Here is a 23470-nt window from a genome sequence, read left to right as displayed (position 1 = left end):
AAGAGATGTGCCAAAGAAACCTGTCTGCTGGAGCTGTGTGTGTGTGTGTGTGTGTGTGTGTGTGTGTGTGTGTGTGTGTGCGTGTGTGTGTGTAAGCTTGCCTGTGTGCGTGCGTGTGAAGGTAGGGGTGTTTCCCTGTGTTTGTGTGTGCGTGTATGTGTTTGTGAGAGACTGTGGTGGCCACCCCACGTCTAGGGAGGTGCACCACTGGATAAGGTGGTGTGTGAGGGGAGAAGGTGGCAGTAGACAGCAGTGCAGTAGAAAAATATATTCATTTATTCTCCACAAACTCCTTTTTTACAGTGTACCAGTGCATGTGTGTGTGTGCGCGCATGTGTGTGTGTGTGTGTGTGTGGAGGTGGGCGTGTGTTGGGTGTTCTGTCCCTCTGCCAACTCCGAGCAGCAGCACACTGATCCGTTTCCGTAGCAGCCGTCACCCTCGGAGCTCGTAGCTGTCATCGCGAGTGGGACTGATTTAGCAGCGAGAAGCCAGGCTGGGCCCACGGTCAGGACCAGCGCTCACACAGCCAGGTTCTGGGCTCCAGTTTGGTCCAGTGAGCAGAGAGGAAGAGGGACCCGCCTGGACTCTTGTCAAGATGATATCCTTGGAATACAAATGTGGAGTTTTTCCTCTGTGGCCATCAAAATCTGCTGCTGCTTCGGGGAACATTACCTTTTGTTTGGGTCAGGTCTCATGGACCGACTCTCTCTCGCACACGCACACGCACACGCACACGCACACGCACACGCACACGTACACGTACACGCACACACACACCTGACAGTTCCTTCTCTTTTCACCGAGCCCTTAAAATGCACTTCCTCCCTAGTCCTCCCCACTCTCACTTTAAACCTGACCTCTGTAAACTTGCTGTCATGCACACCTTCCAACACCAGGGGGCACTGTGGTGGTGTGGTGCGGTGCGGTGCGGTGCAGTGCGATGGGGTGATGACAACTCATTGGCCTTTCTGCGGCTGAAATGTTTATGGTTGTTTTCTTGGCCACGTACTTTCTCCACTTTCTCTCTGTAGTTTGGGGATGTTTTAGTACTTTGCACACTTGGCCCTGTCATAGGAAACGCTTTCTCCCTCATAGAGCATAGACAGACATCATCTCTCCGCTAGCCTCCACCCTTATATTGCTCCACAGACATCCACAGTGACAAGGCTCCATTACAGAATGTTTTCTGTTGGGTGTTGGGTTAAAGGGGTGGTTGGGTTCTGTGGTTCTAGCGAGTGGTCGTTGATATTCACAGTTTCCTCCCTGATCTCCTCCTCCCACCTGGTATGAGGCCTCTGCTACGGTTGTGTGGCTGGGAGGTGGGGTTGCTGTTGCAGAGGCAGGTTGGTTCAGTGAGGGATGTGCAAGCAATACACTAGAAATGGAGCAGCACATGGGGTCTGGTCTTGTCACCAAGGATGGATTACTGCACGGGCCTACCGGGCCCAGGCCCAGGGGCCCAAGGGGTCAGGGGGCCCTGAAGCCCAAGCCTTTGCATGGAATCATTGCCTCAATATCAACAAATCAGGATGTAGGCTATGAATCTGATTTAATTTAGTATTGGCCATCCCCAAAATGCACCAGAATACAGGAAATCACATCAAACAAATAAAAAAAATCCCCCCCCCCCACACTTATACGACAATATGTGGGGGGCCCTTAATACATCTGGGCCCAGGGGCCCGAAAGTTCATAATCCACCCATGCTTGTCACCCCATAGGAAATCTGGGTACTTCTCAAGCAATACACAAACAATTGAGCAATACCCACCAGTATGTTGTTGATAGTGTCTGGTATGTTGCCTCATGGGAAATCTGTGTGTTTCGTTTAGTCTTAATATACAGTAAGATTACAATCTTCGATTTAATTATTACAATATTTGATTTAATATTGAGTAATTCATCAGACCCTTGTGTCCAGAGTGAGGCATATTATTGCACAGATTTCTATCAGTGTACTCAGTTCTATGGGGAAGGAGTCTGTTCCACATGTGAGGCACGCAGGGGGAGTCTCTAACCAGACAGTAACAGAATGAGAGAGAGAGAGAGAGAGAATAGAGAAGATGGAAAGAGAAAAGGAGGATAAGAAATTTGAATGAATGAGGAGAAGTATAGAATAGAGTAAGAGCAAGATGAATGAAAAATGCAGTGAAAGAGAGACCAGAAGAAAGAGTAGTAGTGGGGCGGTCAAGAAAGAATTCCATGAATGAGAAAGAGAAACACACACACAGACATACTGTACACACCTGCACACTTTCAGACACGCATACAGACACACACACACAGGAATACACACATGCACACAGAGACAATCAATTATATGTACACACACACAGACTTTGTTTGTATGCGTGAGAGTGTGCATGAGAGTGTGTGTGTGTGTGTGTGCATGCGTGAGTGTGTGTGTGTGTGTGTGTGTGTGTGTGTGTGTGTGTGTGTGTGTGTGTGTGTGTATGGAGCAGGTTAAAGGTGCTGCTGGCTCTCCTTGTTTTGCCTGTGCTTCATTTCCTCTCCTGGCAGGAGTGTGAGCTGGTGTGACCCCTGTGCTTTTATCAAGCTCTCACTTCTCTTACCACCAGCATCCCCACTACAGGGGCCCACACATACACACCTATGCTTATATACACACACACACACACACACACACACATGCACGCATGCACACACACACGCACACACACACATACCTCCACTCACTCACTCACACACACACACACACTCTGACACATCAGTCTGATTCCACAACCATATAATCGAACATGCTAATCTGCTAAATACATTTCTACGCACACACACACACACACATTCTTTTACACACCTGCAGGCCTGAAGATTGACGACAATGTTCCAAAAATGTACTCATAAAAGCCTTGTATTATTCATTATTCAATTTCAATTTAATATAACTTATAAAGCGCCAAAACATAGCACATGTCTTATGGCGCTTTACAGAGTGTTAAGTGTTCCTGTCTGTGTGCGTGTGCTGTGCTCTCTGTGTGTTGTGTAACCCACCATCTAGAGAACATTGCTTAGAACATTGCATCTATAGAACATTGCCAGGTTTTTCTGCTCTGATGTAAATGACATACAACATCAGCTCAACACGTTTGCTCACACTGATTCAGTGTTTGCATGGGAACCAGAGCGTGGAGGTCTGTCATAAAATGCTCTGATTGTAAACCTGATCTAATTCTAGTAACAGCGCTGAAAATTGAACTCCCATTTTATTATTTAGTAATTGGAGCTGTTTGGAACTGATTAATGCTTAAGGCTAATGGCATGTTCTTGGTTAAATCCCTTAACCAGTCCTGGGTAATAGATCTGTAATGTGAACGATTACTTCTGTGGGGGATCCGACTCCATTACTTTGTCCTAGCTTATTTATTTTAAGTTTCTTCAAGCCTCGGGGGTCCCCTTTAGTTAGTGATGGGAATTAGACTTCATTTCACTCCAGCTCAGTACAGACTTTATTTGTTTTCCCATGGGCAAGATGAACGGCATAAGAACAGCACTGACACACAGAAACCAAACATAAGTGAAATGATTACATGACTACAATATACTGTAGGTAGGTAGTATGTATTGAGAGTGTACCCACAGTTTTCTTGATAGGGATTCACATGTTAATGGTTGAAAGAATCCAGGACCTTTTTAATATGCACCCAGTATGCACTGGGAAGCAGGATGTGAAAACTGGTGTGATGAGATTACTTTTCTCAAAGATAATACATACATAACATTAAACATAAGCTGTTCCTACAAGCAAGCCTGGAAGCCAGCCCGAATTTAAAGGGGATGGGGATGGGTTTTAGATATGTTAAGTATGACCATAAGTTAGAGTCATGGACGAGGGGTGAACCTATCCAGACCTGAAGCATTCTGAACTTAGCCAGTTTTTACCGATTCTTTCATAGCAACAGGGCATCTCTCATACTGCTCATATGCCATTTTGAATTTAAGACTCGATAAGTCTATCGACGAACACGAATCTCATGTTGTTGACAGGAGGACTGTGTGTGATCATTCAAAAAGGAGGGTGTGTCGTCAATAGACTTATCGAGTCTTAAATTCAAAATGGCGTCGCCCAGAAAACAAGTGGAAAAGTTACTGCAGGTTGTGTCTATAAACTGCTTTCTAAATAAACTTTCAGCACACATACAATGTTGCCAATGTCTTGTTTTAAATGTTAAGAATTAATTACACGGTCGACGAAGTGTGGAGCTCTTGTTAGCCATGTAGATGGGTTAAAAAAGTGATATGTTTGCAGTGTGAGAGATGCCCTGTTGCTAGTGCTATGGAAGGATCAGTAACAATTGTCTAAGTTCGGAATGCTTCGGGTCTGGATAGGGTCACCCCTCATCCATAACTCTAGCTTATGGTCATACTTAACATATCTAAAACCCATTTAACACCGGATTTCTCCTTTAACCCGCCCACAAAAGGTCTGGGCTGTTTCCCAAAGTCGAGCATGCTTCCTTGATAGAATGCTTCTTTGCGAGTCTTCTATGAAGATAAGGTTAGAGGCCTCCCTAGCGTTCTCGGATTCTACTTTGGAACAGCAACCTTGGTCTATTGAGAAGCCTCTATGACCAAACCAGGTGTTTGGGCCAATGAAATCGTTTGGGCGGGCTTTAATGATGGACAGATGGGCAACAGTGCCTAGTCATTCACGTCACCTGAGTGTGCTTCAGTTGATTTTGTTTACAATAAAAAGGCTGCCACTAGAGAAGCTAAATGTTTAGATTTTGCTGTTTTGATTGGTTAGGCCTATCCAATTGTGTGCAGAGGCATTTTTCCCCTGTATCATTTGAAATACGCCCTATAATCACATCCCAATGGTACAGCATCAGACTCAAATTCTGAATAGAATTGAGTCTGGCAATGTCAGGCTACTTACAAGCCCATCTGCCTGGAATAAACACATTTAAAGTATCAATAATAAACAGATTTACTGCATTTCTAGTGCACACCATAAGTGCAGCAAAACATTAAATCACAGCTAATCCAGTTTTACAAAGCTATAAATAAAATCTCAACAACATTAGACCTACTTTACTCTGTCAGTACAGCTGATACTGACGCCCCCTGGTTATTCTAGGACTGATCTGGGACCTGTGCCCCCTCTGCTATCCTGCTGCTGTATTTACTAAAGATGTGGATCTATCCTCTTCTTCATGCCACCATTTAGTGAGGGGTTCATTGAGACTTGCAGTGTCAATGGCCAGTAACGTGAGTTTCCTAAACAGTCTCACTGAACTGGTAGATTCACCCTCCGAGCCTGTAGACTACTGTGCTTCATGCTCGGTGCAGTCCAGGACACAGGGAGAGTGGGAATAGCAGCGAAATGGCGCCCTCTTCAGGGTAGCAGAGGGGGCACAGGTCCCAGATTAGTCCTAGAATACCCAAGGGGTGTCAGTATCACTGAAAGCTGCTTTACCCATAGGGGAACTATTCATGTTGTTCTGTAGCTTGTTCTAGCTTATTTTATTGGTGGTAATACATCATACCCCACAGCAGTCTTTAGGCATCGTTAGATGTCAAAATTTCCAAGCAGACACCTTCACACAGTGCAAAGTCAGTGGAGAGCGATCAATTATGATAGCAGTGTATTAATACACATATCATTGCCCCTTTTCATATAAATTAACATAAAGAAATGATATCACCTACCTTGCCTGTTGAATGGTGTTATGCCACATTGGTATGTGCACTCATATGTGCAATCCAGGTGTTGTTGATACCAAGTGTATATTCAAACATGTTGCACATAGAAAAACATACACTCTGACTCACATGTATACATGCACATACACTCTTACTCACATGTATACAATACACACATAACATACACATTTAGGCACAGTTTATTGTACAGACATATTTACACACACACACACACACACACACACACACACACACACACACACACACACACACACATACTCTCTCTCTCTCTCTCACTCTCCAAGAAGGGGTACATTAATCATTCTGCTTCTTTACCATTATCTTAATGGATCCCCCATTGCTTCATTTAAAAAATAAATAAATAAAAGACCAAACAGGAACAGACATTGTACTCCATTAAGCGCAGAGTCTGTCCCATCAGAGCTATTCCCCTACAGCCACTGTTTTAATTGACTTTAATTTCAATACCATTTAAGAGAGACAGCTATACACACACACACACACACACACACACACATTTACATATTGAATCACATACATTCTAAATGCAGATGTGTTCAATTTACCTTTTAAAAAGCTTTCACTCATCTACATAAAGCAGATAGAAAATGACTACATGGGTAGAGAATGCATTCCCATAGGTCTTATTTCTTTTGAATGTTTTTATTATGCTTACATAACATTGGACAAAAACAGTGATCAAATTATGTTATGAGGGGCTTCATCAAACAGGTTTTGCCTGAACGATGTAACCAGAAACCACATTCAAACAGTGTGCTGCTCCGAGAGCCTATGACAGCCAAAGAAAACTGGCCTCTCTTCCAGACTATTCTCTCTATCACTTCTTTCTTTCTTCTTTCACCGTTAATCTTATGAATGCTTTCCACCTGTAGCCTTGCCATCTGTGTATCATGTTGGAGTCTTACCCTGTCATTCCTCTCTCTCTCTCTCTCTGATTGGCAGGTTTGGCATGGACTGCCTGATCCAGTTTGAGGACTTTGCCAATACCAACGCCTTCCGCCTGCTGAGCAAATACCGCAACAAATACTGCACTTTCAACGATGACATCCAAGGTACCACGCTCAGACCAGTATACACACAGGCACAGACACACTGCATACACAGACATATCTGCCTCCCCACATATCTGTGTGTACATGGACACACAGTTTGACTTGCATTGTCATACAGGCGCACACACACACACACACACACACACACACACACACACCTCTTCCTCCACAGACACACACATACACACACACACACACACACACACACACACACACACACACACACACACACCTCTTCCTCCACAGACACACACATGCACACACACACACCTCTTTCTCCACAGACACACACACACACACACACACACACACCCCTTCCTCGTCAGACACATGTGTTCTGGACTCAGAACATAGCATAGGCCTAGCTCTGCTGCTGATTTAGATAAATGAGAGCCCGACCGGCCAGCTTGCTCGTTCCACACGTCTGCCACCAGCTCCTCGTCTGAGACGAATGAAAACAACATTCCAAGAGGATTTAGTTGTAATTACAGTAGCCCTCAAATTGAAAGGGTCTTAATTTTAACCACATTTATTTCTCCTCTCTTTCTCTCACTCACTCACTGTCTTTTAAAAACTTGCCATCAGCAGGCAAACCCATGCCAACATGCTGCAATCAGCTCTTTTTTCAAACACCTACAAGGAAATGGTGTATTTCCATCATGAGGTGAAACCCCGGTATCTGGGGGCAAACCTCAGACTTCAGACAGTTCTGTTTCCAAAGCTAGACTGCGGCCCAGACCACAATAAAACAATAAAACCAGGGATATTCAAAAACAGCTTGGTAGTGACAGTTTAGATTGGCTAGTAGCAGACATTACTTGTATTTGTAAAGAAAAATCACCCTCAGATATATCAAAAAGGACATTGTTTTATGACATGTTTTAGTTATAGATTTATTTATTTATTTATTTTCTTACATCCTCTAGGGCAACCGTTGCTAAGCACTGATCACTAGTTTCTAGCATCGATTTTCTCTGTTTGCAAATGTCCCTGATATTTACAACATAATGGAAACCTAAGACCGAGGTTATTTACCGAGGGAAAGTCTCTGGCCTCAAGGCCATGAGATCATCACAATACAGCAACACAATGCAGTGAGATACATGTGCATTTTGTGAATGTGTATTCTTGATTCAGTGTGTGCTCTGTATAGTATGAGTGTATTTCTCCAGATATGGTGTAGGATCTGTGTGTACAGATGTCCTTAGTCACAGAGCCTTATTGGTGGGCACTGAGAGCATAATACATATTATGTGTGTTATTCTTTTGTCCCCCCTAGGCACAGCTGCGGTGGCAGTGGCCGGGCTCCTCGCTGCCCTCCGCATCACTAAGAGCAAAATGACAGACCATACCATTGTCTTCCAGGGAGCGGGGGAGGTAAGTCTGTTGACCTCAATTAATCTAAAAATTTTAAAAATGTAAATATGATATACAGAATATAATATGCTGTATGTATTATATGGATATTTTGTAATGTATATAACACTACATACGGTAGCCCAGTGTTGCATCATTCAATTGGCTAGCTCCTACTTGTAACACATCTAGTTTATTGACTGTAATTGCTGGTGAACTAACCACCAACCATTGTTCCCATTTTCCTTGTGCCATCAGAGCTGTTTTATAGAGGCCAGAATGGGCATCTTAATCTGCCTTAAACGCCAGGTCATCATTAAACATGGCAATTATGCCGAAATTAGCAAATAATTGTTTGTACCAGAGTAGGGCCCGAACATTGACCACACCGCTAGACGAAGCCAGTCAAATGGTGGATGACCATGTAGAGAGGCACGGATGGATGAAGATTTAAGCAACTCAATATTGTTTATTTTTACCGTAAAATAACGGTGTGATATGCATTTTGACGATACTCTGACTTATATTAGGGAGAATGTTGACAATTGACAACTAGTAGTTAATTTCAGTTCTCACACTGTCTTACTTTGTATGACTTTTGCACCTTCTTTGTTCTCTGCAAATCAGAAATTAACTGAACAAAATAGGTCATAACTTTCTGCAGCAACGGCAGATGTTTCTTGTTTCCGTTTTAGTAATAAACCAAATCTGCACACCAGGTTTATATTAATTTATATTAATAATTATTTGCAATGCGGTCAGAGGGCTTTTTAGGTCAGTATCTGTTAAGGTTGACAGAAGTTCAAGTCAACAATGATTCAGGTCGACAGCCGTTCAGGTCAAAGGGTATCTACTGTTGAGAAGATGTGCAGAGCAACTTGTGACCCGTGTGATTATAAAGCAAACAATAGAGGGTAAAAACATAGCCCCACCCTCAGCACCATCCGCTGTTTCCCTTCATCTCTTTTCCTGCTTGTTTCCCAGGCTGCCATGGGCATAGCTGACCTGATCGCCATGGCGATGGCGAAGGAAGGACTTCCACTGGACGAGTGCCTGAGAAAGATTTGGATGGTCGACTCCAAGGGCCTCATCGTCAAGGTAACCCTCTCCTCGAGATCTCCCGTGGGCTGTTCCGCCGTGCACTGAGGAAGTCACATAGCTGTGGCAGAGGTTGTTCTCCACGCTTGACCACCTGTGATAATTGGCCCTGTCGAGTGCAGAAAACACACTAGATGAAACAGGCACAGCATGTCATGGTACCAGTGAAGACATTAGAGCTGTTCATTAGTCAGGCTTATGGGGAAGCTTGGTTAGTTGTCTGTTAAACCTCCACTACAGATTATATGGGTGGGTCTATTGTATTGAGTGTATAGATGTGGTCGTTAGTATTCCAAACAACTCTGTGGGTACAGTTTCCTATGTGCAGCAGAACCCCAGACAACTGTAGCTGTTCCTGGAAGGAAGCGTTCTTCCTCTGTGTTTTGGAGAACCCACCATCCAACCACACCTTTGATCTCTAGCGCCCTCCAGCCACTGGCCACTGCTTCATCAGCGTCCTTTCTTGGGAAGGCTTTTCAGGGTAATGTGCCTAGAGAGGAGTGAGAGAGACACACAGGTTTTGCAATAGTTAAACCTGAAATGTGTCAAAACCTGTCATTAAAATTACAGGAATTTTCGTTAAAAACAAAAATATGAAATTAAGATCTAAACCCTTAAACTAAATAGATTATTTTAAAAATAATTCAATATCTTTTGGTTTGATTGAGGATTCGGGATATGCATCTTCCTTACAAAAACGGTATGTGATAGTTCTGGCTGCAGGAAGGAAACCTTGTGAAGAGGAAAATGGTCTTTGCACATAGTGGTCTCATCCAGGGTGGTCAGCTTTCAAGGCTGGCTTTGCGTGAGATTGACAAAGACTAACCAAAACAGGAGTGGTTTTGGAGTGAGGTGCATTGTGTCAATGGATTTCTTTTTCTCAATAGCATGAGGCAGAACATAAAAGTGTGAGATTTGCCTTTCAGAGGTGGCATCTGACAGACATATAAGCCAGAGAGTGCAGCACTTCACTTGATGATGTGCATCGTTATGTGCGTTAGACTGCTTAACCTTGCCCTTTAGCCAGGCTGACTTTTTACCGTGTTTTTCCACTCTCCTTCCCTCTCTCTCTCTCTCTTTCTCTCTCTCTCTCTCTCTCTCAGGGCCGCGACCACCTGACCCATGAGAAGGAGCGGTTTGCCCATGAGCATCCTCAGATGAAGCACCTGGAGGATGTGGTGAAGCAGCTCAAGCCCACAGCTATTATAGGTACTCTCCATACAGCTCCAACTTAATAGGACAACAGCTTGTACCAAATGCCTCTGTGTCCTTAGAAACAAACATCTCTAGGTGTCATTTACACCACTTTCAACCATGTCAGCCAACATACACTCTGTTGATTGTAGAGCATACTTCTACTATGTGACCTCTCTTTGATGTGTGGAGAATTGCTCTGGGGGTCTCCTTTATGAGAGAGAGAGAGAGAGAGAGAGAGAGATATACTCTATTGATCCCGTGAGGGAAATTTGGTCTCTGCATTTATCCCAATCCGTGAAACACACTTAGCACACAGTGAACACACAGTGAAGTGAAGCACACACCAATCCCGATGAAGTGAGCTGCCTGCTACAGCGGCGCTCGGGGAGCAGTGAGGAGTTAGGTGCCTTGCTCAAGGGCGCTTCAGCCGTGGATGTGGGCATGGGATGTGAGCAGTGCTCAACCACTTCCCCTGCCCACATTTTTCCTACTGGTCGGGGATCGAACCGGCAACCCTTCAGTTACAAGCCCGAAGCCCTAACCAGTAGGCCACAGCTGCCCCACAACTGTGCACACAGCTGTGTGTGTGTGTGTATTTGTAATTGTGAATTGACTTGCTGTGTTGCAGGTGTGGCAGCCATTGCTGGTGCTTTCACAGAGCAGATAATCAGGGACATGGCGTCTTTTAACGAGCAACCAATCATATTTGCTCTCAGCAACCCCACCAGTAAAGCAGAGTGCACTGCTGAGCAGTGTTACACCATCACAGAGGTGTGTGTGTAGGTGTGTGTGTGTCTGTGACTGTGTTTATTTGCGTTCATCAACTGTTTCTCAACATCATTTCCCTCCATTTTCCTCGCGTCCCCTTCAGGGCCGAGGCATCTTGTGTGTGGTCATGCATGTGTGTAGGTGTGTGTGTGTGTGTGTGTCTGTGACTGTGTTTATATGCGTTCCTCCATTTTCCTCGCGTCCCCTCAGGGCCGAGGCATCTTGTGTGTGGTCATGCATATGTGTAAGTGTGTGTGTGTGTCTGTGACTGTGTTTATTTGCGTTCATCAAATGTTTCTCAACATCATTTCCCTCCATTTTCCTCGCGTCCCCTTCAGGGCCGAGGCATCTTCGCCAGCGGAAGCCCGTTTGACCCCGTGACCCTTCCCGACGGCCGCAAGTTCTACCCCGGCCAGGGCAACAACTCCTACGTGTTTCCTGGCGTGGCTTTGGGAGTCACAGCCTGTGCCGTCCGAAACATCACGGACGACATCTTCCTCACCACTGCCGAGGTAACGTGCTCTCCATCCCAATCCATTTCTACACACACGTCACTTAGTGAAAGCTAGTGTATTCCGGAGTATTTTGGACAAAGTAAATGTGGTTGGTGGAGATGTTCAAATATCTCTGTTAGAAAGGGCTTCAGGAGCAATGCCTGGCCACAGTTGTTAGTTGATGGCTTGGCTTTTCAAATGTTAATAGTAGTCAGTAGTCCAGAAAGGTGAACCCGGAAATGTTCAGTACACCAAAGTTTTATGATGGAAATATATAGTATGGGTTCCCAGCATGCAGAAACTGCCGGATGCTAATTTGCATATGTTGGGCAATTTGTGTAATTGAGCTAATTAGCATAAATTAGCATAATAGCCTATATTGATCATATTATAAGAGCTGCTTGGCCAAAATGGACAATGTTAGTATGTTTTTAGGGGTTACTGGAGATGCTGAGTCTAGGGATGTAACGATTACCGGTATAATGATAAACCGTGATAAAAATGTTGACGATAACAATTACCGTTTTCTTTTGAAATATCATAATTATCACGGTTGATTATCACGGTGTTGAAACCGTGTGTTTAATCCTTCCCAGCTTCATCCGAGCCTGCTTTTGACATACAGTAGGCCTGGTACAATGAAGCAAAATTGGTACCCTACTGATTCTGTTGTCTAATTGATGTTTTTAACTGCGAATTGGATTAGGCTACAACTGATTTTAAAAGGCGGAACACAAGTTTTCACCGCAAAACTTGCACTGTATCATTTGCACTCTGCGTCTTTTTATGTTCGCGTGCACATTAAATCCATTCCACTCACGTTATCAGAAGAACACAGTAGCCTAAAGTTTTATTTCGAACACTTACTTTGGTCTCACTCAGGGTAGGAATTTCACGGCGGCCACGTTTTTGCCCCTTGCGTTGGCCGTGATGTCCCTTTGAAAATCAGAGGTTTACAGGCCACGGTGCCCTTGGTGCCCTTCTTTCAATATTCTGCTTTGCATCCTACTATAGCAAATTTTATTTAGCCTATGGCCTGTCAAAATAATCTTAGCATTCACAGCGCAAATTAATTTATTTTACGCAGTGGAGAAAGTGACAGCGCAAGAAAGAAAGTGCGTCTAAATTCACCTATTCTTCTCAGTTGAACTACTCGCGAAGTAGCCTACTCATCACACAGACATTACAAGTATCACATGAAAGAGCTTTTTCTCAGCTTTTAAACGATGTTAGCCGCGAATTGCTGTGGTGAACGGTTCGCGAGAAACGTAAATAATATAATTAAATTTAATCATAAATTCTACTGAATGTTTTAGTCCATCTCCCTACCCATTCCTCTCGGTGCAATACTTCACGAACCTTTCGTTTAACACACGACAAACCATATATCACAATAAACAGCAGACCTTACCGAACATAAAGGTGTAAAGCAGTCCCCTGTACAGTTAGCCGTTCTAGAGTAATCTACTTTTGAATTGGCAGTAGGCCTACATTTCGACATGCATGGATGTCTCCAAATTTGGGCTTTAAGTTTTACAATGTGTTTAAATTGTTCCACATGATTTCATAAGGGGCCAAATACAAAATAAATGTTACAAATATCGCCTATATATCGGTAAATCAGAGGACAGCTGACTAAGAGTTTGTGAAAGTAGATCGATCACAAAATGCTAAGCATGCATCTGGGCTATTTGAGTTTCTTAAAGCTGAACTGTGCTTAAATTGTTCAATACATGATTTCATAACAGGCCAAATATAAAATAAATGTTAAATATAGCCTAGATATCTGTAAATATTAGATGTTCAGATGATTTGCAGTTCTATATAATATGTCATGTTTCATGTTTTTGTAATGTTTCATACAGTGATGCAGGTCTACTGCAGTGAATAGGCTATACAACTTTGATATTTTTTATAGCCTATGTGGCCTTTGTGCCCTCCACCAAATATGCCCAACTGAAGGCCAAGTGGCCTTGCCCCCAGAATGGTGAAATTCCAAGCCTGGTCTCACTCATTGGATCCAAATAACAGTAATAGCAACCTCCAAGTCATGGTAGGGTAAGTTAAGCGATAAGCACATAGCCAATTAAACATGAAAAACTGAACGGGACACTTTTTGAAACTATTTCAGCTTGTGTAGGCCTATCAGTGCTTTCTGAACATATTGAACACACTTTTAAAAATACCGTGATAATACCGAAAACCGTGATAATTTTGGTCACTATAACCGTGAGGTTAAATTTTCATACCGTTACATCCCTAGCTGAGTCCATATCTGACATTTTCAAGATTTAAAATCACTATTTAAACTTGGTTTGGTCACGTTTTTACTCTCATTAAGCTGATTTTGCTGAGTTTTTGGGGGCGATTTAGACGGATTTTTGGAGAATAAAAATGTTCAGTGTTTAGGAATAATTTGGATCCTCAAGTTATTTCTGAATTCCACAATCATTTTGGAAATAGCTATTCACTGGCCCTCTGCTGTGACTCACAATTGAGTAACAAAGGGAAGAACTAGCCTCTACTACTCCTCCCTGTCCTCATCCGTTGTCCTGTCGCCATCTTCTTCAGTCTTCTTCAGTCTTACTTCCCTGTCCTTCTGCTGTTTTTGCTGTGTAAATATATTGCCACATGTAACATCACTGCCTTTGCAGAAACAATAATTAGTACAGGCCAGGCCTGCAGCTGCACTTTCCAGATACATGTATACACAGTTTTAACCCAGCTTTGCAGTTACAGCTGATAACATATAACAAATCAGGAGGAGCAACAGGACTTAAATTAAGGGTGGGCAAGTTCCTCTCCTTTCTTCATACCTGTCTTCTAACTCCCTCCAAACGCGGTTATATCCACAGCCGGTGGATCAAGACGGTCTGCTGCTTTCCAAAGCAGCACCTGTAGATGGGAACGTTTTCCATGGAGGAGCAAGTTGTGTTCTGTAGGAGACAGTGTCTTCAGTGCTGGAGGAGCCGGGAGTGGGAGACCTCACCGCCAGGGATGAATTACTGCACAGGCCTACCGGGACCGGCCCAGGGGCCCAAGGGGTCAGGGGACCCTGAAGCCCAAGCCTTTGCATGAAATCATTGCCTCAATATCAACAAATCAGGATGTAGGGTATGAATCTGATTGAATTTAGTACTGGCCATCCCCAAAATGCACCAGAATACAGGAAATCACATCAAACAAATTGAAACATTTCTGAGGAAGGACCTCCAAACCCCCCTTCCACATATGCAACAATTAATGGGGGGCCCTTAATACATCTGGGCCCAGGGGCCCAAAAGTTCATAATCCGTCCATGCTCACCGCTAGGTGGAGGCCCAAGCAAAAGGATCCGAAGAGAACCCTTGTAAGGGGTACTAAAAAGTAGGGATGCACGATATATTGGCGGCCGATATATTATTAGCCGATAAGTGAAAAAATGAAAATATTATTATCGGTCCGATAACAGAATTCTGGCCGATAATTTGCGCCGATATTTTTTAAAGTCCTAATTTAGGCCTACGTAAGGTCCGTCTGGCTACACTGAGCTAGCCTACTTGAGCTTGGTTGTCTATACTTTTTCCTCAATATAATGTCAGCGGTGTGAATGTATTTCACCACTCTAACAAAATCTGTGGATATGCGTTCATTTGGGAATCTGTGCATCTCAAAATCCTCTCGTGAATGATCCGCCATTTAACCTTAACAGAGCGGAGCTCAGCCCTATCTAGAGCCGTCTTGTGCTGGTGTGTTTGCACTTTACCGCGCTGGTCGGGGAAACAAATAAACAAACTCGTTAGTGGGACGAGTACATAAGTAGGCCTAGTTCTAAGTTGTGTTTTAGTATTATATTTGCATTACTTAAGCTTGGGTTTTGTATTATTACCTAGAAATATGCTAACCATTCGTGCTTCAGTTCCAGACAGGTCATCATAATAAGTTATTAAAACTTTCGGGGCTAACGCTTTTCATTTCTGCTGCAGCAGGTTGTGCGCAACAGAGTAGACGGACATAAGATACAGTCTGAGGAGTTGCAGCTTTATTCAGTTACCCGCAGTTGAAACTAAACCTAAGTTTCCCTCACAAACTCTGATTTGGTCGCTATACTGTAGCTTATTTCAAGCTGAGCCGTTTATGAGCGTTTAGTCCTAAATGAAAACGATTCAAACTCCACTGCCACTCACTCGCAATTCACTGACGTCAGGTTCACTTAAAGGAGCCACACATACTGTAGGGCTAGGCTACTGTTATGTTGTTGACTGCCGTACTATTGAGGACTATTATGAGTTCTGTCCATCATTTGGTGGTAGGTAAAATTACTGCAATAAAATTATGCTTATTAAATGCTTTCCCCAAATTACTTTTCACAACTTTTTTTCAAGAGTAATATTATTGGTTATCGTATCGGTATCGGCCACAACAAACCAATAAATATCGGTTATCGTTATCGGCCCTAAAATTCCATATCGGTGCATTTCTACTAAAAAGCTTACAGAGGCCTTCAGTAGAAGCCGCAGGAGGAGACCAGCCATCGCCTGGGCCTAGCTACGGGAGAAATGCTTGCCTGATGAGGGTTTTGATGCAGTGGCCACGGCGGAGAAGGACTTCACGCGACTGGGAGAGCGGTCTGAGGAAGCAGCCGTGGAAAATAAGGTAGTGACGCTGGCCTGGACGCTGACTTCACCGAGAGAAGACCTTGAGCCCCTGCCCCTGCCGGACAGCTTTAGGCTGGAGTTGGCGGTGGCCCTGGCTGCGGAGCAGAGCAGAGGTGGAGCGGCAAGGAGGTGGTGCCTTGAGGATGGACGGTTGGCGGAGCCTGTTCGAGTCGGCCTGTTCGCCGGTGCTCTTTAGAAAAATAAGGGGGAAAAAAGTTTGTTGTGTGAAATCCGATGGCACGAGCCAGAGAGAAGGTCTAGGCCTTCTAGGCCGATCGTGGCGGTGTGGAGTGGCCGAAACAGCGGAGGACAGCTCTGCGACAAGGCAGCAGAGGAGGGACGCCAACGTCGGTAGCTGTAGCCTGATTGCGCAGCGTGGTCCGGCTGCGATGGAACTGGAGTCTGCTGCCCCGACTGGCGAGACGACGGAGTGGAGCATCGGAGGTGCAGTGCCAGTTACGGTGCTCAGCGCCGGGGAGTCTGTGGCAGTGGAGGCCCCGCCAGGTGTTGGAGGAACGTTGCGGTGGTGCACACTGCGAAAGTGCACCTGAGGGCGTTCTCTGAAGGGAGCTGGGGACGAGAGGCGACAGACCAGATGACTGCTAGCACGCCCCGCATTGGGCCGCTGGTGGTTGTGGTTCCCCAGGGTGAGTAGGGCTCTTGCGGTGTGTGCACCCCACCTGCTGTGTGGCAGTGGACTGAATGTGGGAACGCCCGCGCCGAGGATGGCAATGGCTTGTTGGGGGAGCTGTGCAACGCCAGCGTGCTGGACTGTGCTTGAGATTCCCACGATGTTTCGCGCTGGGGATTCTGGGAGAACTGAATGATCATTTCAATACCAATGTTTCCCAAAAAGGCTTGTCCCAAGGAGAACAGTATTACCTTAAACACACATGAGGAAACTGAACAGTCCAATCAGTAGACTAGGATAAGCTAGACAACTATGCTACTTTGTTTACAATATTTCCAGGCTTCAACCAGACAGCTGAATGTGGTAGAGTTGTAATAGAAATAGTAGGCCTAAGCTATAGGCTAATCTGCATAAAGTGTGCTGTCATGAATATCAGACATTCAGTATTCTCTCTTTTTATATCAGGATATAAAATAATACAGATATATTACATTGTAATCCTCTGGTACTCTAAGGTAGGCTACTGAAATGTCTAGCCCCCCCCCCCTCCAAAAAAAGAAAAATCGAGGTTTGTATCAAATCGTGGGTCAAAAATCGTGATACGAATCGAATTGTTAGGTTGGTGTATCGTTACAGCCCTACTGTGTATCGATACAGCCCTATCCTCCAAAAATCTGTCTAAATTGTACCAAAAAACTCAAAATCAGCTTAATGAGAGTAAAATGTGACCAAACCAAGTTTAAATAGTGATTTTGAATCTTGAAAATGTCAGATATGGACTCAGCATCTCCAGTAACCCCTAAAAACATACTAACATTGTCCATTTTGGCCAAGCAGCTCTTATAATATGATCAATATAGGCTATTATGCTAATTTATGCTAATTAGCTCAATTACACAAATTGCCCAACATATGCAAATTAGCATCCGACAGTTTCTGCATGCTGGGAACCCATACTATATATTTCCATCATAAAACTTTGGTATACTCAACATTTACGGGTCCACAATGGGGCTCTATGGGCTGTCCACCGGACTACAGTGCTGGATGGGCCTTGAAAAACCACTGAAGACCCTTAACCATCTCTGCTCTGCACTAATGGCTTGGATGCACGTCAGATGATGACATTAGCCATTTAGATGCTGGCCTGACCACATGCACCAGCTGGGTCACCAGGGACAGAGATATTGATCTGTTTCTATGATAAAAAAGCAGCATGTATATGCATTATACATACACTCCCCTCCCATAAACATACACACTGACAAAAACAATACACAAGCACAAGCACACACACACACACACACACACACAGACAGACAGACAGACGTAAGTGTATGTGTACAGGGTCTTCTCAGTTTGACCTGTTCAGTATTATCACATGCACTTCTCACCCCCTAATCACGCTGTGTTTAAACAAACCTATAGCCTCAGTTTGAGCAAACATATGACGCACACACACAGACACACGCTCACTCTGATGGATGGACACACTGTACCACACAACGCAAACAGTTCATGACACCATTCATGACCAGCCCCGCTCTCTCTCATAAACACCTGGGTCATCCTATAATTGAAAAACACCATGTAATTTCCACTGTGTGGCACAGAGGGTTTTAAATACATGTTAAGGTAAACAGTATCACATTCTTTAATAACAATCTATTTATATTTCCCTGATGACAGTGACTCAGCATATCTCATCTAAATGCATACTGTACTGGGGGTTAACGGTGAATGTCTCCGACTTTACTGAAGCTTGATTGTCTTTCCGTTGCTTGTTAGACTCTTCGATGAAAAAGCAGCCACCAACTGAGTTAATGCAAGTCGAAATGCCACAGTCTCACTAAGTGTAATCTGTAAGATGATCTGAATGTCAAGTAACTGATATACGCTTGGATAAATATTCATGTGCTGGTGGGGAGTCACAGGAGAGGTGGGCGGTGGTAGATGGTGTATGTTGGATAATCTCTGTTGATCTGAGAGGAATAATAAGTGACTGCATCTCTCTTCTGCAGGGGAGATCATGCTGTCATGTGGGACTACATGTAGTTGTGTGGGATGCATGTGATTCTGATTGTGTGTATCTGGGTGTTAGTGCGGAGGTATTTCTGTCAAGCACAAGACAGACTCACAGCGGTCAGGGCTTTGTGTAATGTGTTTATGACACACAGACTGATGACCTTTCTTGACAGAGGAACACAAAGCCCTGATAAGCATCTTCAGTTGGGTGTGTAATAATATTGAGACAGAAGACAGAATCTGAGGGTTTGGAGATGAAAGAGGGTGGGACGAGACGTGAGGCTGTGGTCTAAAGCCTGGGAGCTCCGAAGTAAGATGAGTTTTTAAGCTCAGATCCAGGAAGGTAGCAAGGCATTGAAAATGTTCTTGAGCAATATCAGTTCTCTTCAGAAAAGCTTGCTCACTGAGGCACACTCCTCTTTGTGTGTATGAATGCATGAGGGGTTAGGAGTGAAGGAGATTAATGTTTTTTTTTCATCTGAGTGTGTGTGCGCGTGTGTGCACGCACGTGTGTACCTCTGCACCAGTATTTTGTACATGCTGGTGTAGCATTATGTGATTTGTAGTCTGTTTCCTCTTGCAGACCATCGCTGACCTGGTGACAGAAAAAGACCTCGCCGAGGGAAGACTCTATCCTCCCCTCACTACCATCCAGGATGTGTCCTTGAAGATTGCCGTCAAGGTGACTTGACTTGTGACTTTCCCTTGTCTTGCCTTTGCCACCCAAATGCCAAAAGTGTGCTTTTCAGTCCCTGCGGAGGCAACTTGAGCTTTTGAGCCGACTGAGGATACTCATTTGAGGCCTCTGAAAAAGATGCTTTCCTCACAAAGACTACTCTTTTGAAAGAGATGCCCCAGGCTAACTCTGCTGATGAAAACTGAAGAAGAACAGAGTTCCTCAAATGTTTTGGTTAGAGTAATGCTCATAGCTCATAACAAAGGTTAGAGGTTTAGAGGGAGTTTACAAAGAAACAGATCCCAGTCAAACCTTTCGGTATCCAAAATATTTGTACTCCCTCCTGCCAAAGCAAGGGTAAAGGGTCAATGGTGAATAGGCACAAGCATAAGTAAGTTATTCAATATTAAACTCGATTCAGTTCAGTATTCATGTAAAAATAGCGATTGAAATATATAGTCCCAAGGCACTTTACAGTGCCCAAGTTTCTGTTGACTGTTGTGCACCAACCGCATTGTTGACACGTTTGCAGCTGATTTGACCTGTTTGGCGTCACAGTTATTGGTCAGAGAGAGAGCACTTGAGAAGCTATTTAGCTTGCCTACCTGTTGTCAAGGAGCACAGTGCGATCAGACATTCCCCTACAGAGACACAATCAGTTATAGTGTTTTGCTTCTGAATGGCTAAATCTGGGGGGTTATCTCAAGTCTGTGGATTAGTGAAATCCTGAGTTTTTTAAATCAGAGTAGATGGTAAATCTCCTAATAAGAGCCTTAACAAAAGAACTCATTCTCAAAAGCTTAATTCTCTTAGCACAAGAAAGCCATAGGGCTCCTCATAGAAAACCTCCCATCAAAAGATTTGTATTGCGTTATTGGAGGTATAGATTGCATGATTTTTAGTTATTCAAGAGTATTTATTTACATTTCATTAAAGTGTCAGCTTAAATTGCCAGTATGTTGCCATGTTTACCATGTGCCATGTTGCATACATACTCATATCCTTTTTTTTTGTGTGTGTGTGTGTGTGTGTGTGTGTTTGTGGTCGTCCCCTGTGTTTCCTTTGTTTGCATACACAGGTAGTAGAGTACGCATACAAGCACAAGATGGCCACACTGCGCCCTGAGCCTGAAGATAAGGAGGCCCTCGTGCGCTCGCTCATCTACAGCACTGATTACGACGAGTTCGCCGTCGACTCGTACCGCTGGCCAGAGGACGCCATGACCATCCAGAGCTGCAAGTTGTGACGGACATGGTCACCATGGTCAGGCGACTGGGAAAGAAGGAGAGGAGGAAGCGGAAGAGAAGGAGGAAGATGAATTAGCTTTATCGATCGTAGCACTGTTTTTACATGTTCTTAATGCTTTGTACGTTGGTGTGTGTTGCCCCCCTGTCTACCCCGAAGGAATCTAAAGCAGTTAATGAGGAATTAACTCAATAAAGGTGTTTTTATTACCACTGAAATGTCAATGTGTGTCCTTCAAAATGTACTGCAGTAGCACATACAAAGCACAGATAAATAAATTCATTGAGTTATTAGCTTATTAAATCTTTTCACACATTCAGTCTGAACAACATGGTTGAAAAATATTAAAGATTTAGAAGAGAGAGTTAAAAGTTAACATCAAATGTCTAAATCAAAGTATTTGTATACCAACGTACACACACACACACACACACACACACACACAAATACACACATTTTCTCTCTGCTTCACTCTCTCCTCTTTAGCACACACACACACACACAGCACATAAAAGACACTGAGTATTACTGGAAGGGTTGCATAGCTGTGTCCTGAAACATTAAATTTCTCCGCAGGCTGAAGTGAGATCACAGTGGTCTTAGTTATGAAAGACAAGTTAATGCACCAGCAGGTCACCTCAAAGCACCAGACTCAACCTGCCCAGCCTTCTCCCCACGCGACTCAAGCGCCTGGATTCCCACTTGGCTCACGCTCTTGCCGAAGAGCTGTTTGGGTAATCAATCCATGCCTGTCTTGGATGACTGAGCTCCATTGGCCAGTTTGTTATTGGCCATCTGATAAGAAACCAACACACACACACACACACCTCTACAACTCTAAAAAAGGGTTGAACGAGCAAATGCAAAAGTACCGCATATCCTTGCTGAATCTACTATGAAATTGCACTTGGGATGGAATGCAATGGAAACCACAGAAGGTATCATTTTCCTGTTTCTTTTCCTCACAGAAGGGTACACTGTTCGGGCATTCATAGTGAAGTGTTCATCATCACTAGGTAATTTAATTTAACTGAAACAAGCTTTTACTGAAGCTTACAGGTGTGGATTTTAATTTACTTGTGTAATTGTGAACGTCTGAAAGGATAAATCAGCTGCAGGACTTCTGTCCATTTCACGCTTTGGTATTTATCATGCTGTTCCCCTCCAGCTCATTTAAAATTATCTCTTTGGTTTGTTTCCTCAAGGCGTTCTGATTTGGTCTAAACTGTTCAGAATTGTTCAATGCTGTAAATGAAATATTGAACATTATCTCACAGCAACACCACACTCACATTGCATTAATTGTGTCTCCCTCTTAGAATATAGAGAAAAAGAGAGAGAACAGTCCTTCAGCAACTCACCAGCTTCTTGTCAAGTAAATACTGAATAATGGAGAATCCAGCTACACTTAAAAAAGTGAGTTTCTTTAAACATACAGTAAATAAAATATAATGGCACATTTATTTTATTGTTGAGGTCTCAGAAGATGTTCCTCCAGTCCTCCCGAGGAGTTCCATCACCTACACTCTCTTGTTTGGTTTTTCTTCATCCAGTTCATAGCAGAGGAGTGTATAGGCACCTTCATTGATGTATTTAAATTATTCAGGGATGGTGAATTTAATTTCATTAAATTTTAATGACTTGTATATAAATTGTTTTAGAGTGCTTTAGCAAACTCAAGGCCACCACCCCTCAGAGCTAGCATGAGACACTGGTGGACACCTTCAAAGAAACTGTCAGCAGGAGCCATGATTACATAGGGAGTTAGCCATGAGTCCATCCAGAGGCATTTAATGCTATAGACTTGCTTTAATCCTGTAGTCTGCTTGTGTACAAAAAAGGTATTCCTAGGAGCATGATAACAAAAACACAATACAAGTATTACCTCACCTTGACCATGCCACTTTTCTTTTCATTGTCTGAGTTCTAGTTCTATCCTGCTGATGGTAAGTAGGCTTCTACAAAGGGTTCAGTCAAAGAGTGGAGGTCTTACATTAAATTCCCTTATTGAAAGGCAACTTGACAGTATACTGTTTTTCTTTTTTCTTTTCTAGTAATGGGAAAACATGCTTCTTTCCAATCCAATTCCAACGATGCATTTGGCGAGTCAGAAACACTAGATGCCCCATTAAGAGCACCAGATGCATTAAGAAGCCTTCGTCAGATCTCAGCTTTTCAACCCAACCCAGTAACATTATTCTGTGAGTACAGTAAGCAAGCCAGAGTATAGGTTGCCACCAGTACACTGCCATCAGTTGTTCCCGCCATTATTACAGAGTGCATTATAAATGTCACTGAATTCAGTTTTAAATTCATTTATTTACAGTATACAGTGCCATGAACAATAGAAATGGTCTAAAAGACCATTCAGGCCCTCTCAGAACAAGCATGGTTGCAATGGGGAGGCAAAGGTGGCAAGGAACAACTGACTCAGAGCAAGCATGGTTGCAATGGGGAGGCAAAGGTGGCAAGGAACAACTGACTTTTAACAGTTCTAAGAAACATTCAGCAGAAGCCATGATTTCAGACACACACAGGAGGGGTGTTCAATTGTGTTGTAGGTAAGGTACTTCCCACAGCGGCC

At 43.7% G+C, this 23470-nt stretch overlaps 1 protein-coding gene across 1 annotated transcript in view; it reads left to right on the top strand.

The window, feature by feature from the left end:
- The window catches only part of me1 (malic enzyme 1, NADP(+)-dependent, cytosolic), a 113794-nt gene extending 92696 nt beyond the window's left edge, over positions 1 to 21098 (top strand). The window contains exons 7-14 of the mRNA XM_076279655.1: positions 6580 to 6759; positions 8039 to 8136; positions 9100 to 9213; positions 10317 to 10422; positions 11039 to 11181; positions 11517 to 11690; positions 19549 to 19647; positions 20720 to 21098. Coding sequence (XP_076135770.1) covers positions 6580 to 6759; positions 8039 to 8136; positions 9100 to 9213; positions 10317 to 10422; positions 11039 to 11181; positions 11517 to 11690; positions 19549 to 19647; positions 20720 to 20887 — 1082 coding nt within the window. The 3' untranslated portion in view covers positions 20888 to 21098. The remainder of the gene's footprint in view (positions 1 to 6579; positions 6760 to 8038; positions 8137 to 9099; positions 9214 to 10316; positions 10423 to 11038; positions 11182 to 11516; positions 11691 to 19548; positions 19648 to 20719) is intronic.
- The last annotated feature ends 2372 nt before the right edge of the window (positions 21099 to 23470 follow it).

The sequence above is a fragment of the Alosa pseudoharengus genome, unplaced genomic scaffold, assembly GCF_046254945.1.
Source record: "Alosa pseudoharengus isolate Yale_2024_CS ecotype anadromous, Long Island Sound unplaced genomic scaffold, YU_APseudo_1.1 YU_APseudo_1.1_scf_12, whole genome shotgun sequence".
Lineage (NCBI taxonomy): Eukaryota > Metazoa > Chordata > Actinopteri > Clupeiformes > Clupeidae > Alosa > Alosa pseudoharengus.
This window is presented reverse-complemented; position numbering and strand designations above follow the sequence as displayed.